The 18,901-nt window shown below is 36.2% G+C and overlaps 1 protein-coding gene across 9 annotated transcripts in view; it reads left to right on the forward strand.

Annotated features, from left to right (window-relative positions):
• Camk2d (calcium/calmodulin dependent protein kinase II delta) overlaps positions 1 to 18,901 on the forward strand; it is a 250,729-nt gene that overhangs the window by 182,666 nt on the left and 49,162 nt on the right. For all 9 annotated transcript variants that reach the window (XM_090356660.1, XM_090356666.1, XM_090356668.1 and 6 more), the window contains exons 8-13: positions 1,008 to 1,091; positions 9,661 to 9,755; positions 12,902 to 13,024; positions 13,745 to 13,828; positions 14,265 to 14,307; positions 17,750 to 17,787. In XM_090356660.1, the coding sequence (XP_090212786.1) occupies positions 1,008 to 1,091; positions 9,661 to 9,755; positions 12,902 to 13,024; positions 13,745 to 13,828; positions 14,265 to 14,307; positions 17,750 to 17,787 (467 nt within the window). The remainder of the gene's footprint in view (positions 1 to 1,007; positions 1,092 to 9,660; positions 9,756 to 12,901; positions 13,025 to 13,744; positions 13,829 to 14,264; positions 14,308 to 17,749; positions 17,788 to 18,901) is intronic.

Here is an 18,901-nt window from a genome sequence, read left to right on the forward strand (position 1 = left end):
TAGGAGAGATTCCTGTGACTTACCCTTCTACAGAGATTTTTTCCCTAGTTGTTTTCATGTATTGAAAGAGAACTTTTCAAATGTCAGTGGTTACACTCGGTACTTTCAAAGTAAATATTTTTATTTTAAAAAAAGCTTAGTTTCAAAAGTAAGAAATGTTTTAGACTATAAACTTTACTATTATTTCACTGTACCTTATTGAATTCTATGTTGGTTTATATAATCCAAAGCTTTTTTATTTCTTTCTTTCTTTTCTTTTGCCCATCTCATTATTTCTTACCTGATCTTCTTAGATTGAAAGTCTCGTTGGTACAAGTTCAACAGTGATTCATCTGAATGTTCCTGAGTCTCCTCTTTAGTTGCCAGTTCCAAGGACAGCCTGATTATTTATTAGAACACATTGAGCTCTTTGATATATTTTGAGCTTATTTCGTCTCCTTATGAGGTCTGCAGTTACTTTTTACTCCTGTCTCTACCCTCATTGCCTGGCAGCCTACAGACTACCTCTTTCAACATTATTTTCTGAAATTTCCTTTCAATTTTTCCTTATTGTATATATTTTATATCAAACTCCTTCATGAGTGACTGTCCTAATAAAGATTTTTAGGTATCATGATAACTATCATCTTTTGCAAAGTCCTAATCCTCTCTTCAGTTTTCTTAATTCTTTTCACCTTCAGTGTTTGTTTTTGTTTTAATTTTAAATAGAAGCAGTGATCAGCATCTAACCAAAAGTGGTTATGCATATACACATTCACAATAGATTGGCTTTCTTATCTGGAAAAAAATTCTATAGACAGAAAGACAGATACTTAATAAGCTACATGGCAGGACAGATGAGCCTAGATATTGCTGTAGAGAGAAACTGGTCCCCATTATTTTGGTACTCTGGAGCCTTTCCTTATTTCTTTATTTAAAGAAGCCACTAAAAAGTCTTCCTTCTGGGTTCTTCATTTCAGACTGACATTGTCAAGTCACCTCTGAATCACGAACATCTGTTTTCCTAGGTTTCGCTGGCACACCTGGGTATCTGTCTCCAGAAGTTTTGCGCAAAGACCCTTATGGAAAGCCAGTGGATATGTGGGCATGTGGTAAGGAACCATAATTTAAAATACATTTTCTAACCCCTCGATGATTGATTCCACTGAGCTAGGATGAACAAAACTAAGTAACTAAAACTACCAAAACCTGAATCGCTTAAACTGCTAAAAGTGATTTCTCACAGTTCTAGAGCAGGAGGCCCAAGATCAAGAAGCTGGTGGACTGAGCCTGGAGAGGACCTGCTGCCTAGTTCATAGAGGGCCAAGTTCCCTTCATGTTTTCCCATGGCAGGAAGGACAATGGGCTCTCCAGGGTCTCTTTCATGAGACACTAATTACGTTCATGAGATCCTTACCCTAAAAGAGTCTTTCCCTGAGACTCTACCTGAGTCTGAGGGTATCAGAGTGCAGGTCAGGATTTCAGCTGTGAAGTGGGGAGAACCCAAACACTCATTCTACAACAGTCAGTATTGTTACAACTCTTTATAATGAGTATGGAGTGAATTAGAATGAAATAATGGAAGCCATCAACAACTGTGAGTTATTTATGATATTGCATTATAGTCAACAGCTAATACACAGATTTAGGCCTGTAATGAATAAGTTATTTTACATTTACACTTCAATTTCATCTTCTGTAAAACAATGGTACTGTACATGTATAAGGTATACTATGGTGACAATTAAAATATTTAAATCTATAAAGTAGTTAGGGTAATATACTAGATAGCAAGTATTTAGTACTTGCTAGAAAGGCAATATCATATAGTGTTAAAACATCATTTTAAAGGGCAAAAATTTATTGCTTCAATATATTGTGTAACATCTTTTAAAATATATTATATGTATTCTCTAAAATATAGCTCATCTAGGAAGCCATTATTCACTTCGACTTAATACAGTTAGCATTTAGTTATTAGAAAAATCATTGTTTCTATTTGTGGTATTAGATGCTTTCCTTTAAATAAAAAAATATACCAAAGCTATAAAAGTAACATACATTGGTACCTTTTACTTGATGTTCTCTACTGATCAATTCAGAAATTTCTAGAATACATTCTTAAACACTCGCCTATTGTATGATCTTTTATATCTTGTAAAGCAATATTTGTTTTAACCAGAAATCATGGCAATCTTGAGTTTTGGATTCAGAAGATATGGGCATACTTATTTGTATACCCATCCTGGGGCTCGAACTCAGGGCCTGGATGTAGTCCCTGAGCTTCTTTTACTCAAGACTGGCACTCTACCACTTGAGCCGCAAGTGGTACCTTTTATTTTTTTTTAATTGAACATAAGAATCTCCTGGAGTTTCTTGCCTGACTTTGAACTGTAGTCCTCAGATATCAGCCTTCTGAATAGTAAGAAGGAGTACAGACTTGAGCCAGACACCCAGCAACATATTTGAACACATTAATCAGGCATCGTGTCTTGTAACCACTTTGAGACCTGAAATATGGAGTCCTTAGTGATGATAACTTCACAGTTCTGTCTCCTAATTGATCCATCCGCCCTTCCAGCAAATATTGCATATAACCAAGATGCCTCCCAAATGACTGAGTTGGAGAAAAAAAATTGATTAGCTTATGTGGACTGAGCTCAGATTGAAGGCTTTCTCAGCCAACTATTATTAAAAATAAAACAAAAAAAAAGTCCCAAGAACAAAACGGGGAGGGTTTCAACTACATTTCTTATGATGGCATTTCTACATTTCAGCATATAAGTCAGAGGCTAAACTAGAGCAGAGGCTGAGGGATACTTTGAACTATTTCTCTCCCATGATTATCAACATAAATTAGTTTTCTGGGTTTTGACAGTGTCATTGCCACTGATCTATTAATAGGTGCTCCACTCCCATAGTGTGGTTTTTGTGTACTGCTGACAACATACATTTCTAGGTGCTCATCAACCTAAGAGGTGATGACTAAAACTTTTATTTAAACATCATTAAAAGTAACTGTTTTAGGTTTGGTTATAATTTTTTTGTCAGTCATGGGGCTTAAACTCTGGGCCTAGCCATTGCCCTGAGCTCTTCAGCTCAAGGCTAGCGCTCTACCACTTTGAGCTACAGCATCACTTCTGGTTTTCTGGTGCTTCATTGGAGATAAGTATCTCACAGAATTTCCTGCCCCGGCTGGCTTTGACCTGTGATCCTCAGATGGCAGCCTTCTGAGCAGCTAGGATTATCATTGTGAGCCAGTGGCACCCAGCTAGCCATAATTTTTTGAAGAGTAACTACATCTATCACCATTATTTCATAGTGATGTATTATTGTATGGTGTAGTTCTTTGTGCCCTTAGCAATACCAGTGTTGGTATTTTTTATCTTAAACTGATTGAATCCTGGCCCTTCAGAATTTTCTTGCATTCCTGCAAAGGTGGGTTTGATCAGGGAACTGTGTTTCTAGTCATAATACTTGTCTTCAAATATATATTCTGTAACAAGTACCCTTGTCTCTTTAGTGTCTCTGAGCTGATTTCTTTCCTATAAGGATACCTCCAGGATATAGAAATAAAAGCCATATATTGAGTGATTTTGTTGTCCTTAATGTACTATGTCATCATCTCTTTTGCTGTCCCTTGGTTATCTCATATTGTTACAGTATTTCACCTGGTTATCTGATATATTGTATATATGCGTATTTGAAGTCAGATAGAGAAGGGAGGAAAACAAGATGAGGGGAGGGGGTAGGGGGAGGGAATGGGGATCAAGACATGAGAATGGGTATCAATGTATGTGAAGTAATGCACCTTCTATCAGGTGAATATAATGTAACCCTTCTATTAATTACAATAAAAATACATGAAAAAAGAATACATTTCCTTCATGAAACAGTGAGAGTGTCAAGTATTTCCTAAGGCAAAACATCATATAGTAAATGAAAGAAACTTAAAATATAAATAGTCATTGCCATTCTAAAACATTGAAAATGACACTTGGTTGAAGGAAAAGGTCTGAGACATGCCAAGCTCGGGCTTTCTCCTCTCCACGTAGGCCACATTGTGCTTGGATCAACTCCAAAATGCCTTTGAGTTTGCGCATTGCTACACAATGTTCCTGTCCAAGTCTAAATGTGAATAGCGAATAGCTCAAATACTTCCCTGGCAATAAATTAGTTCCCAGCGCAGATCTGTCTCTCCTCATCAACTTGAAAAACCATAGCAGGGCCCAAGTCTGGCAGATGCTGACAGACTACATATGAGCCACACATTCATATTCTTCAAAGCTTTAAAAACTAATATGGCCATGTCTTAGTGAAATACAGTAGGAGACTGTTTGAACCTGAACAACTTAGAAGGTACTGGGCAGGAATGAGGCTAAGAGGAAAAGAGGAGTGAGCATTTGTGGGTTTTCTTTGCCTGCCTTGTCAGAGGTCTCCCCTGTCATTTTTCTTTATCCTTCCTCGGTTCATGTAGATGTCTTCCAATTTTCTCCTTTTGTTTCTTCCTCCCTCCTATCTGCTGCCTCGGTAGGAAGCTGTGTGTACAGTGGAGGAGACCCATGCAGCTGCTCAGATTCCTTGCTGTGTGACAGAGTGTAACTTGTTTAATTTCTGGGTATCAGCCTCTTGTAAATGGAAATAATCACAGTTTAGAACATAATCAAAATTAGGCAAAGGGTTTATATATCATAGATATATATTAATCTATGTAATAAAATAAGAGGAGGATTTTTAACATTATATTTGTTAGTTATAATTACCATTATTATTAGAAAGTGCTTCTTTGGAAGTGAACTTAATAGACTTCAAAAAATTTAATAAGTGGCTAGTATTAGTGATATGAAAGTTAAATATTATGAAGCTGAATTCAGTGGATTATCTGAATATCAGATTTCTCACTCTCTCTTTCCCTCTTCCTCTCTTTTCCCCTTCCTGTCACTCTCTTTCTCTCTCTCCATATGTATCTATATCTATATTTATATCTATATCTTAATTTTCACTCTTATTTTTCTTACTCTGTAAAACATTTTCTTGTGGCTAAATTTCACAGTTTTTGAATAGTATTTTATCCTGTTCAATAATTTAAATATATAATTTGCTTCTTACTTTAAAAACCTTTTTTTAATGCCTACGTTTTATTGATGATGAATAATATCAGGTCCTTTGAAACGAAACAGAAACAGTCACATCTACCCTCTCTTGCACACATTCTTTCCACATTCATGTAAACACACATCCATGCACATTCTCTCCACACATATTGTTTCATACATCCACATTCACACACAAAATACTCTTTCTCACATATTTCTCTCTCAGTCTCTGTCTCTGTCTCTGTCTGTCTGCCTGTTTGTCTATCTGTCTCTCTCTCTCTCTGTGTCACACACACACACACACACACACACATACACACACACACACACACATACACACAGACCTTATGAATTTATGAATGACTTTAAAACATACAGAGGGCAACTCAAGACTTCAACCCCCAATGTGTGGTGTTCGAGGCCATCTTTCACTGTGTCCTATTCTGTCCTTTGCTTTCTTCACACAATGTTCTGCACATAGCCATATTTCTTCGGGATAAACCAAGCCCTAGTTAAACAATATTTATGGTCAGCTTCCATTTTCCTTCTTTCTTTCTTTTTCTATTTTTTTGGGTGGGTCTAAAACCAAGACTCAAATTTTGTACCTAATGTTTCCATTTATTGGCTCTGGCTCCATAACTGAGCCAGGCCTCCAGTCCTCCATTTTCCCTAGAGATTGTGTGTATCCTTTAGTCATGTTCTTAGAAATGCCTTGAGACTAGATAGCTCATATGATATTCTAATTAGATATTGTAATTTCACATAGTTGAGGAAAATGTCTATTGTGAATACCATAATGAATTTTTTAGTCACATTTGTAAGTTACACTTGGTTTGGAATTACTATTTTCCCCATTTTAAGGTGTTTCTTTCACGTGCCATGAAACATGCAACTCATAAACTTTATTTGTAAGATGGTGCACTCTTGCTCATCACTATTTAATCACTATCTTCTCAGGTTGCTCTTAGATTATGGTACACCTTGAGGTCACTGCTTTTTCATGCAATTGTCAGCTACTGGTCTGAATAGGTTAGGTCTTGTTTTCCAGGGTAGATCTGGATTGTGTGGTGAGAAATCACCCTGTTCAAATAACAAAAGAAATGCAAAAGCAATTCATGTAGGAGAAGGGCAGGTATCTTCTAGGTGAACTCAACTGTGAGCATTCATCAGACAGATTCTCTTTCATGGTGGCAGGTGGCACAGAGTAAAGTGGTAGAGAGACTAAAAGAAGGATGTTCATTATTTCTAGCAGAAACATGCAATTATCTCTGCACTGAAAATATCAAATACCACTGTTAGCTTGCTTCTGTGACCTCTTCTAGAGTATAGTCTAATACTTGGTCTTTGAAACCTAAGATTCTATTACTGGGAAAGTAAATTTCTCCCATTCTGCTATTAACTCTAAAATAGATTATTGATATCTTTCAAATTCTGTGCATATGTATATAGTTTCTTCCATAATTCTTTAGAGGGATAAATGTTTATAGATATCATTGCATCACCAGTTTTTAGAGAACTCGACTATAATTTGTCTTAAGGAAAGGAAAGGAAATGAAAGGAAAGGCCTATAAATTTAGGCCTCTCCCCCACAATTCACATATGTAATCTTACTACTTCTTTATATTATTTATGTGTTTCCCTGAACAAATATGAGTGATAATAAATCAGTGGCTATCACGGAATATAGCATGGATTTGAAAAATGTTTGGGTGGGTGCAGGGAGTTTGACCTACCAGTAGAGTGCTTGCCTAGCATTCACGAAGACCCAGGTTCGATTCCTCAGTACCATATACATAGAAAAAAGCTGAAAGTGGTGCTGTGGCTCAAGTGATAGAGCTCTAGCCTTGAGAAGAGTCCCAGGACAGTGCTCAGGCCCTGAGTTCAAGCCCCACAACTGGCAAAAACACAACAAAACAAAACAATAAATAGGAAAAATGTTTGGGTTTATTGAACATAGTTCTCCTTACCTTACAGAATGAATTTAGGTTTAGCACCTGTTTCCCAGGATTTCTCTACTCTTCAGTCAATCGTAGGTACTTTTTATTTTAGATCCAAAGCCTGCTGGACAATTCAATTCAGTGATTAAGTTCCCTTGAGATCACAGGCATACCCTTTATCTTTTATACTGAGCTTTGTACATTGTCCTAAATGTCTAGATTCAGTATGTGTGGTTTCTATAATTTTGTTCTCCAAACTGTGAACCCCTGGTCATGTACTTAGAGTGACTTGAAGTATTTATCAAACATTCCACTTCTTGAGATCTAACCTAGAACACTGAATGAAAGTCTCTGGGGTCTTATAACCCAGAAACACCACTTCTGGGCATATATTTAACAGCAGATTCTTAAACAAATATATGTCATGATATTAATCAAGATGCCTTGTACTCACAAACTAGCATGTTGAATTGAAGTCTTCTTGTGCAACTACTTAAAGCCTGATTTATCTTATTCACCAAAATGTGTATCAGCAGAAGAATAAAATGAGGAAGTTATATATAATAAAATCATTTGCAGCCTTATGAAGAAGACAAGTTTTGTCATGGATTATGATAAAGGTGAACCCCAGGGACCTTGCGATAAGGAATTCAACCAAGTTGCCAAAATGCAGGGACTTCATGACCGAATTCCAATGAAGTACCTGAAATAATCTAATCTATTGACACAGAAATAGAAATCCTATACCCAGGATGCTGGGAAAGGAGGGGGAATTATAGAGTTTCACTGTTGCAAGATGCAAAGCTTCTAGAAATCCACGTCACAAGAATAAGAGCACATTGAACATTACTGAATTGTTCATCTACTTCTTATACAGTTGAATGTGCTACTTCACGTAGAGGATCATGTAGTGTATTTCCGCTTCTTTGTACCACAATAGTCAAAGAACATGAATTGTGGGTTGAGGTTCAGGATTTGCATTTCACCATGCTTACCAAGTGTGCTCAGTAGCTGGATTTATGATCCTTACACAAAGTGGCCCAACTTGAACACAGGAGGCATCTTACTCAGTTTAGGCTGCTAGAAAAAAGTAACAGAGACTGCATAGCTTACACACAATAGGAATTTATTCTAATTTTTTTTGGGGGGGGGGGATACCAGTCCTAGGGCTTGAATTCAGTGCCTGGGCACTGTCATAAACTTTTGTGCTCAAGGCTAGTGCTCTAGCACCTGAGTGATGATTCCACGCCCAGATTTCTCTATTATTAATATTTATAATTTATTATTAGATTTCTCAAGAACTATCAGTATATGGCTTCTCTAAGATAATTAAAAGATCAGATAGCATGATACTTTATTTTTCTCTCTCTTTTTCTCCCTGTGTCCTCTCTGTCTCCCTGTCTTTCTCTTTCTCTCTCTGTTCTTCTCTGTTCCTCCCTCCCTCCCTCCCTCTCCCTCTCCCTCTCTCTGTCTCTCTCTCTGTCTCACTCTCTGTCTCTCTCTGTCTCTTTCTGTCTCTCTGTCTCTGTCTCTGTCTCTCTGTCTCTGTCTCTCTCTCTCTTTCTCTCTCTCCCTCTCTCTCTCTCTCTCTCTCTCTCTCTCTTTCTCTCTCTCTCTCTCTCTCTCTCTCGTGTGTGTGTGTGTGTGTGTGTGTGTGTGTGTGTGTGTGTGTCTGCCTGTCTCTGTCTCTCTCTCCCTCTTTCTCTCTCTCTCTCTCTCCCTTTTTCCCCACCCCCAGCAGTACTGGGGGTTGATCTCAAAGCTTCACACTTACTAGGCAAGGGTCTTACCAGGTCAATCATGTTCCCAGCCCTTTATGGCTTTGCCTATTTATTTCAGATAAGGTTTCATGTTCCAGCCCAGCTGGCCTCAGGTAGTAATCCTGTGCTTCTTTTCTATGTAGTGGAGATTATAGGCATGTAACTAGCTTGTTTTGAGGGGTAAGATCTGACTTTTTTTGTAGCCTCAAGCTGTGATCCTCCCCTTTCGGTGGCTCAGGAATCTGTGATTACAGGAATGAGTCACTCTACCTGGCTTACTTTTGCTGTTCTATGGCACTACTGGTGTCCAGCACATGTCCATTTTGTTTTTATTTTCTTGTGCCAGTCCTGGGTTTTGAACTCAGGCCATGGGCACTGTCATTGGGCTATCTCAAGGCTAGCACTCTACCACTTGAGCCACAGTACCACTTCTGATTACTTTTTTTTTCTGTGTATGTGGTATAAGGAATCAAACTCAGGGCTTCGAGCATGCAAGGCAAGCACTCTACCACTAGGCCATACTCCCAGCCCACCTGTCAAATTTTTAATCAATAACCAACTAAGAATTGAACAGGCAAAGGTGGATACTGAAGAATGTGCCACCCAAAGTCGCAAGAGATTTCAGTCCTTAAATGCCACCCTGTTGTGGCCCTTTACAATTCTTTGGCCCATGTAGTGGCCTAAAACATTGTCAGAGTTCTTGATCATAGCAGGGGTGAAACCTTTTCCCTCCACAGGGCACAGGACTTGAGAATGCTTCATTATAATTGTCATCATCATCATCATCTCTCTCTCAAGTTTGCTGCAATGCAATTCCCTGTTTCAGTGGATACAGCTCAATAGCATTGTGTATGACTTATATTCTGTCCATATGCTCATTTCCTCCAGGTGTCATTCTCTACATTCTGCTGGTGGGGTACCCACCCTTCTGGGATGAAGACCAACACAGACTCTATCAGCAGATCAAGGCTGGAGCTTATGATGTATGTAAGATGTATTCAGAGCCATTTAGATACAGTATTTACAAATTAATTTGGTTTTTGTCTATTGACAAAGGACTTCACTTTTTATTGTCTTCTTAGCCATAATGTGTAATTTTCCTTATTATTTCTCATATATGCCATTTGAAAGGGGAGATAAACAATAAGAAACAAAACAGAGTATCGTGGTATGTGCCTGTAATTCCAGCACTCAGGTGGCTAAAGCAGGAAAATAGAGAGCTTGTGCCTAGGCTGTGTAGCAGGGTCTTGTCTTTTAAAACTTTATATAGCAGCCAGAAACTTTATTTTTAATGAAATTATGAAAACAATGTTTTATTTTGTATTGTCTTTTAGTTAATTATTTTCAAAAAGAAAAAAGAAGTTTGAAATCTTCCAGGAAACACTTGGTCAAAATTCTCAAACTCTTAAAACATTTTTAAAAAATTAGCATTCATTTTTTGATTGATGCATAAGCTAAAAAGGTTTATTATATATTTTTTTTCATTCTAGACCAACATTTTAATCATCCTTGTATTTACTAGAATATTATTCCCCTTATCAACTTTGTGTTTTTTTTTCTTTTTATCTATTGAGCTTTTCAAACTAGGCTTCACAGCAGAAAATACTATATATTGAATACATTGAATTGGGGGGCTGATTATATGTATACATATTCATGAATTAGGTTCAGAATTACCAAAGGAAATATTCATTTAGCTATTTTCTCTTGATAACTTAGTGTCCATTGATATAATTTCTTATCTTTTAAAATAAATAGTCATGTTACTGATTACTTTTGGCATTACTGCATTACTAGGGAATTTTGTCATTGTATGAATGCAATTGCGTATCAGTGAACAAATTTAATGTGCGAAGCCAATTAGCTGACAGCTTGTTAATGTCATCAAGAGTTACTCTAAACAGGAAATGGGGGCTCTCCTAACACAATGTAAAATGAAAAGAATGCCCTCTAAAGTAATGGCCAGCTATAGTATGGTAAATACCTAAAGAGTCTACATTGATGGTTCTCATCATCCAGTCTTGGGTAATGTATCCTATCCTATGTACTATAATTTTCTGTGATGGGTAGTACAGTGAGTTTATTTACACAAGTATGAGTACACCATGAACAACGCACAGGATTGTGACTTTACAATACCTATAAAACTAGATGATAAGAATTCTCTACCTCTCTTGAATCTTCTGCTTCACAAGTCAGTTACTTGCCTGTAAGATCCTCATGTTCTGGAATTTATCACTTTCTCAGGTTTTTACCCTAATCAGCATTCTGGAAATTCAAGGATAGGATCTGAGGATATTAATTTCTCTGTATTTCTATTTCAAGTTGGGTGACTGAGTGGTGAAAGAGCATAGGGTCCCATCTTCTAGGCACAAGTGAAAAGCTCCAGATGAAAGAAAAAGTGGTAGATATAGAAAGCATCTTACATTCTGTCTGCCCTTGTGACCTCTTCAGTGTTATTCTGTTACAACATTCCAGTGACAGGGACATGTGCCTTTGTTACAAAGAATTTAAAATATATGTTTCTGCCACTTTGAAGCATTCCCTTATACCCAACTATTAATTAGATCAAATCATTATTACATAGCCACAGCCAGTACTGTTACTATCTTTCCAAATTGAAATTAAGATGGTTGTATGTAACCCGCTCCCCCCACCACACACACACACACACACAGGCCAGCTCTGCTTCATGTCTTTGTAGAGATTAGAAAGAGGAGAAAAAAGGCCACCTTTGTCCAGGCTGGAATAGCCTCTCGTTGCTTTTAGAAAACCTCAAGACACAATCTAAAGCACTCTTCCAATTGCTCCTAATTGCGTGATTTGCAGTTGGCCAACATGAGCTCCTGAAATTAAAAAGTGACAGTTGCTAAACTGGCAAAAATTAAACAATGAATAAGACAGTTTCAGGCTGAGAGTGTAGCCTAGTGGTAGAGTGCTTGCCTAGCATGCACAAAGCCCTGGGTTCAATTCAGAAGTGGTGCTGTGGCTCAAGTGGCAGAGCACTAGCCTTGAGCAAAGGTGGTGCTCACAGATAATGCTCAGGCTCTGAGTTCAAGCCCCAGGATTGGCAAAAAATAAAAAATAAAAATAAGTCAGTGTCACTTGTATTTTCTCAAACTTTCTCATTTGGTCACATACTGCTTTTTCTGTAAGTACTTAAAAACATACTAAATCCCACCACACAATAACAAAAGTTTTGTTTTACATGACTATTACAACCAAGAAACCAGGAAAAGAACTCTGTATCCTGTTATTTAGTAACTAGGTTACATTCCACTTAACTGAAGGACATTATTTCTCATATGCTAATATTCTAATTATATGCAAAGACAGTTAAATGGTTGTCAACAAAAACAAAGTTAAATAGCCTCATTGAATGAAGGTTCGTGGAAGATGGAAATTCTGAAATTTGGCTACTGACATGGGTGAATTTTCTTCAGGTACTCACCTAAAAACCTGCAGAAGCTCTTGTAATCTCCAGTTTCTTCTTACTGGGGCCTTGTCATTTTTGATCTGGGAATTAGAACTGTGTTCTTACCTCTGCTATAACTGCTCATGACTTCTGGAAGGGTGTAATTTCACATAGCAAGCATTGGCAAAGTGGTAAGATGGCACAGGACATGTAGTTCAGCTTGATTGCTTTTACTGAGATTTCAAATCCTCATGAAGGTAGATTTCATTTATGCTCACTTTCAGATCACAGTAAAGATATTTTGAGAGGAAAGAACATTCTTGTAACTTTCCTAAATTTTAAAATGTATTAAGTATATATAAAATGAAATTTAATGTGTGTGTATATATGTATATATGTTGGTTTCTCTTCCATTTCTCTTTAAAACTATATGCCGTTTTATATCGTAGAGAGCTTTGTCTAGATAAATCCAACTAGATATCTATTTTCTCTAGCGATAAATTCATTCACCTATACCTTAATCAGTTGATCTCGATATAATCCTCTAGTTTGGAAACAATATAATTTGGGCTATAATTTAATTTATAAAAATGGTAAATGGATGGATATTTCACTACTTGCAGAAATGATTAATCTATTTGGCTCTTCCCTATTTGACTGAGTTTATCTTTTCAAAAAGAAAAAAAAACTCTTTACAAATTTATATCTTTGAAGTTTCCATCACCAGAATGGGACACAGTGACTCCTGAAGCTAAAGACCTCATTAACAAAATGCTTACCATCAACCCTGCCAAACGGATCACAGCCTCTGAGGCACTGAAACACCCATGGATCTGTGTAAGTATCAGCTCCAACAACTTGGAGCTTAAGTCCATTTTTTCAATGGATTTAAAATAATATTCTACCAAAAAGATGCATCTCAGAATGATTTGTGTAGATGATAAAGTAAAAATGGTCTACAAGGAATGAGTTTGCCTTATACTGATGATTGACAAGAGGTGAAGAAAATAACAAGATTTTATTGCAATTCAAAAATAGGAAAAAATTTAGGCTAAGTTCAACTGTTTATCATAACACAACTTCAAACACATGTGTGAATTTTAGAAGCTAGGATTAAAGGTTGAGTTGCATAAAAGGATAGCCAGAGATGTCTGCATATACTAAGAAGCAATAAAAAAATATCAGTGGAAATCTAGGGAGAATTTAAAACCTTCAGCAAAGTTTTAAGAGTAAATGTCTGGTGTTAGAGCAATAGATACCGTACCCGTAAATGAAAGCCTGTGCTGTAAAACTGTGCTGAAAGACACTCTGACACCGATAAATTAAGAAAGTAGTGGGGGTTTTTTACACTTTCAATACATAAATATTTCAGCTAAGTCACTAATAGTCTTGACAAAGGCATTATTTTAGTTTTAGGTAATTTTGTTCAGCGGCTATTTACGGCTTCGGTCATAAGATCACATACTGGATGTACCAGCAACAAAGATTTAACGAAGTTGTGTATACTGTTGTGCTCTTTGTGCTTTAAATCTTCCCCCTTTTCTTCTCTCCATCCAGCAACGTTCGACTGTTGCTTCCATGATGCACAGACAGGAGACTGTAGACTGCTTGAAGAAATTTAATGCGAGACGAAAACTAAAGGTAAGAAAGGGTACATTTTTGTGAGGAGGGGAGAAGTCAGTTTCTAGTGGAGTAAAAAGAACTTCCAGCGAGAACTTTTCACATGTAAGATCCTATATTCATGTTCTTTTCCTGAGTCTTGGGGAAATGAATATCTATCATAATCAAATCCCATGCTGCGAAGCGAGGGTCGCTGTGGCTGTGTGTGCTATGACTGCTTCCTTCAAGTGAAAAACATCCGTGCCATTTGACCATCTAAATCTGGCCCACACATTAAGGCAAACCCAGAATCCGGGGGGCCATAGATTAGGACTCTCAGGAAACTAAAGGAAAAACCAAATCATAAACAATCAAAATTCCCTGAACTGTAAAATGCAACCAGAATCCAAGACAGTATGTTTGTTAGGTCAGAGATGTGCAGTGACTGTTGACTTTTCTCTTCTTATTTCTCTCATAGGGTGCCATCTTGACAACTATGCTAGCTACAAGAAATTTTTCAGGTACATGCATTAAGAACTATACGCCTGTTATGTTTTAGAAATCAAAGTATCTGAATGATGTTTTCTTGTAACCAGATATTCTTGGGCTGTCAATCTAGTCATGCTTATTTGTTGTAGTCCAAAGAAGAAACCTTTTTTACAATAGGGTTAATATCTGTGGATGTTGGTGTCCCTGGTAGAATTTTTTCCTAATTTTACTAATAATATTTCAATTTATTTTTCACTGGGAGCCACCCCTCTTCCCAAACTTGATTTATGTGATTTCATAGTGGAGGAAGTTACTGAAATCTGATTTAGAATGTAAATCTTGGTTTATCAGCCCTTTCATTCACCTTGATTCTGCCTTGGGCAATGACATTTGACTTTGGGGAACAGTGGGGGAGCATAATGGAAGTAGTGTTTCAATGCAGCTTAATCAAAGCACATTCATTAGCATGTTGAAACTCCTTTGTACAACAATTTATGGATACTATTTTTAGGAAAGAAATAAAAATATCTACTAATTAGGAAAACTTGGCAGTTCAGGAATGGCAAGCCTGAGCCCCACATTCCCTTCACATTTGTGTCCGCCATTTTCTGCCTGTGGCTGAATATCATGGGAATGTCCAGTAGTCACTACTGATACTGAGCAGGCCTGTCCAGTGTTGGAGCACACAAGTTGTGGAGATGTGTATAAGTAGGAATTAGGTTTCTCATTCTCATTGTCAATTCTCATCAGTATATCCTTTTTTTTTTTTTTTTTTTAAGAACACTGGCAAATCTAGTTCTCTTTGGCCTAAGTTCTTTCTGAAGGACACTATTATTCTTACATGCAAGAGTAATCCCAATCATTGAAGATATCTAACTGAAGAAGTCTAACTCAAGAATGTACTGAGAACCTAACATGGGGATAACATAGGATAATACATTTTCCTGAAAATAATTCCATAGTTAATAATAATATTAATAATAATAATGTTTGTTACATATGGGCAACCTGAGACCCCTTTTTAGATTATCTCAAAGTATAAGGTTTCCAAAAAAGCAAATTTTGACCCATACTTATTAGTCTAGGGGTGGAGGTAAGGCAGGAACTGGAGCTATACTAGTCAAGTTTACAATTTGCTAGTTAAGCTTACAGTTTGGATATTTAAGTTTAGAACACTTGTTGAAAGTTAGTGCCAACTATAATATTACTTCAGTGAACATGTTTTCTGTGTATCAGGGACCTGCAGGGCCATCTGCTTCTTTAATTACGTTTATTTTACCTGGCATGGATGTTACTGTGGAATCAGATGGTAATCCATTATATCATTATAAGGCATAACAAGCAGTCAAACCCTTTCCCTTCACCTAGAGAATTTGAAGCCAAAGGCTGTTGAACAACTACAACACAAATAATGCACCAGACAATACTACACATTGAAAGACTTTTGGTCAGTTGTATGCATTCTGTCCAATTCATTTTGTGTCATGAAATTTCATTGCTGTTGTCAAGTTACCTGTTTTATAAACATTTCATTGATGTGATTGACATTTATATGCGTGAATTTAACACCATCTCATTAAGTATTGATTAATATACAGTAGGTTAAAGAAGTACTTCACTGTGGCCACTTTTAGTGAGTCACTAAAAGTTGAATGAACTGTACAGTATGTAATGCTAATAGCAAACTTACCTTTTAAAAACTTCTCCAAAAGTAAGAATGTATATGTTATTGAAATGTTAAATATACTCATAGGCATGAATTGCACCTTTATAATTAATGTTCACACTCACTTATAGAAGCTTGTTTTTCCTTCATGTTTCCCTCTTCATTGTTCTATAAACCAAAAACTCATAACTAATATTTGGATTTTATACTGTTTTTGAATGTTATCATAGCATGAAAACCAACATTTGATATCCATCACTAAAAAAAATAGCTGATAACACTGGACTCATGTAACCCAGTTACATCTTATATTGATATGATACTTTAATTTTGAGTATTTCATTCATTCTGTTTCATTGCCAAACATGCTTTTTGTGATCTGTCCATAGTATATGGTGATAAAGATCTTTTTAAATTTTTTTTGTCTTTTCTCTCTGTATGTGGAATGTATTTCTTGTGAGGTAAGGTGACAAAAGTCACAAGGGACATTTCTGCATCTTCCAGGCCAAATCGCTGCTTACCCTGAATCATTGTCGTTTTGCTTGCTATTGCAAATCCAATTATTCTGAGTTTGCTTTCTAATCTATTAATTGGCACAGGATTTCTTAATCATCATATTTTAGCACCAGAAAAAAATAAGATGTAAAGTTGGCAACTATTTCTTACCGATCTTAATTCATAGCAAATTAATAACTTTACAATTGTATCGAATGTTTTTAGCAGCAAAGTTATGCCAGATAGAATGACAATTATATCTCAAATCAAATAAATATCAAGAAATTACAAGCTGGTGCTGTTTGATTATAGCTATGAATTTCCCTTTCAGATGCCAAATTCCATTTTGACCTGCTTAAATAATTATATGTAATTAACATTAAGTGGAAATGTATATTTTGTCCCTCACATGTGTAAATGCTCTACAACTGTATACAAATTGTTGTTGACAGTTACATTTTCTGTTCATGGGTGTATGTATGTACCTGTTTATAAAGACATTTTGGAAAAGATGACTTCACCTTTTAATATATTCAAGAAGTTCAATTATAACAGCAATAATGAAGGTTTATTCTGACAAAAAATGAAGTCTGGTAGATAATCACATATTCTAGAATTTTCTTCTATCTTGTCTCATTTTATGGCTTTTCATTTTTCAGTTTAAAAGGTTTTTGTTTGGGAAGCCTTTGTATTCTATTTTTGAAATGTCTAAGAATACATAATACCATTTTTTAAGTCATATGCTAAGCATTTAAAAAATTCGCTCTAGGTCATTTTCAATAGTTGTTCAAATTTTTTCTAAGGCTGAAAATGATCTGATTTCAAAAATTCAAGGACGTTTGGCCTGAGCAAATTTTTACAAATGAGTTTTCCGCCTCTGGCAAAAAAAGGGCTTCAGTGGCAGAAGTGACATGGACGCCATACTTGTGGCGTGAATGAACATGTGATACAATCTGTTCGCTGAGGTCTAAAGACCGAAACCAACTTTCTGGATTGCAAAAGCATAGTCCAGTTAAAGTTCCAGTATCCTTTTCGCAACCTTCATTAAAATGACATCTAGTAACACAACTGGGCAACGTATTTGATTTTATGCAATCAACTACAGAGGAATTGAGCTGAATCTGTGGTGGCAAAAACCAGAAAAGTGATACTGCATCTTAATGTCTGTAAAGCTCGCGCTCATCAATGTAACCTTGACTTGGCATTTGTTGACCATAACCTAATAGAAATGGCAGGAGATAATGCCTTAGCAGCAACCCAACTTTGGATTTGTGTGAGTAACTCATTAAATCAATTTTATTCTCATTTTACAGCAGCCAAGAGTTTGTTGAAAAAACCAGATGGAGTGAAGGTAAGTTATACAGATGTTCTTGAAGCATTTTTTTTTATTTTTAGCTACTGGACAATTTTACATTGTTGAAATATGATCCCCAGGCTTTGAAAGCTTGTATTTCATAATAATGCTTGAAGTATCAAATGATTTAATAAACAATCTTATCTCTTTAATTATATAGTAAATAATCATGAAAATTATAGTACTATATAGAGTTCCTATAGAAACCAACTCTAAATCCTATCTGTGGAAACCAAATTCTTTTCCAAGTAATTATAATGTGTCCTTAAATGTCACCAAAAACTAGGTACCATCTTTTAAACAGTCTGAAAAATTGTATGTGATATGACCAAATTTCTGTGTTTTAAATGGTTTTTGAAGGTCTTACTGTTCTTATGTTCCTGTTATAAGGCTTGTAGATGTGAACAAATGATATAGAGTGAACAAATGATAGAAACCCCCAAAAAGGTGGCTCAATATTTTTATTTTCTTGGATTTCTAGTTATAATAATACAATTTCTTTGCTGTGGGTTGTATTTTATTACAGGGGAATTTACTTTTAGTTAAAACGTAACCTTAATATCTGTATAATCATATATTTGTTATCTTTCCACAGTTTCACTTACATGTTTTAAATTTTAACCCTTTTCTTTCTCTTCCAATAGCAGATTGCACACATTCCTCATCCATGCTTCTGCATTCTTGGGAACTAGTTCATGTTCTAATATTTTAATATTTGAACTTGACCCTAAGTGAAGCTGTCAGTTCATACTGAAAACTGTGACATGGCAAATCATTTGTCCCTTCTTGTGTTCATGCCAAGCCATCTCTCCACCTCTTGTCTGTGCAGTTGGGAATTTCCACAGCTGTGTGGACTTGTGATTCCTGTTAGGGTGACATTTCCTCTTGCCAATTCCTCTCATCAACCTGTAATTGTATTTTCCTCCCACTTGCTCCACTCAGTTTAGACTGCAATCATTTAGCTTTCAATAATGATAGTCCATGCGCATATTTTCCCGTGATTACATTGGTGAAAAATGTAATACTTTACAGTTGTTCAACTGTTTTCTGTGGAATTTTCTGTATTACTCAGTGATGGAGAACTCAGATTTCCTAGAAAATACTAATTTTC

This window comes from Megascapheus bottae, chromosome 23 (assembly GCF_031878675.1).
Source record: "Megascapheus bottae isolate mThoBot1 chromosome 23, mThoBot2.hap1, whole genome shotgun sequence".
Lineage (NCBI taxonomy): Eukaryota > Metazoa > Chordata > Mammalia > Rodentia > Geomyidae > Megascapheus > Megascapheus bottae.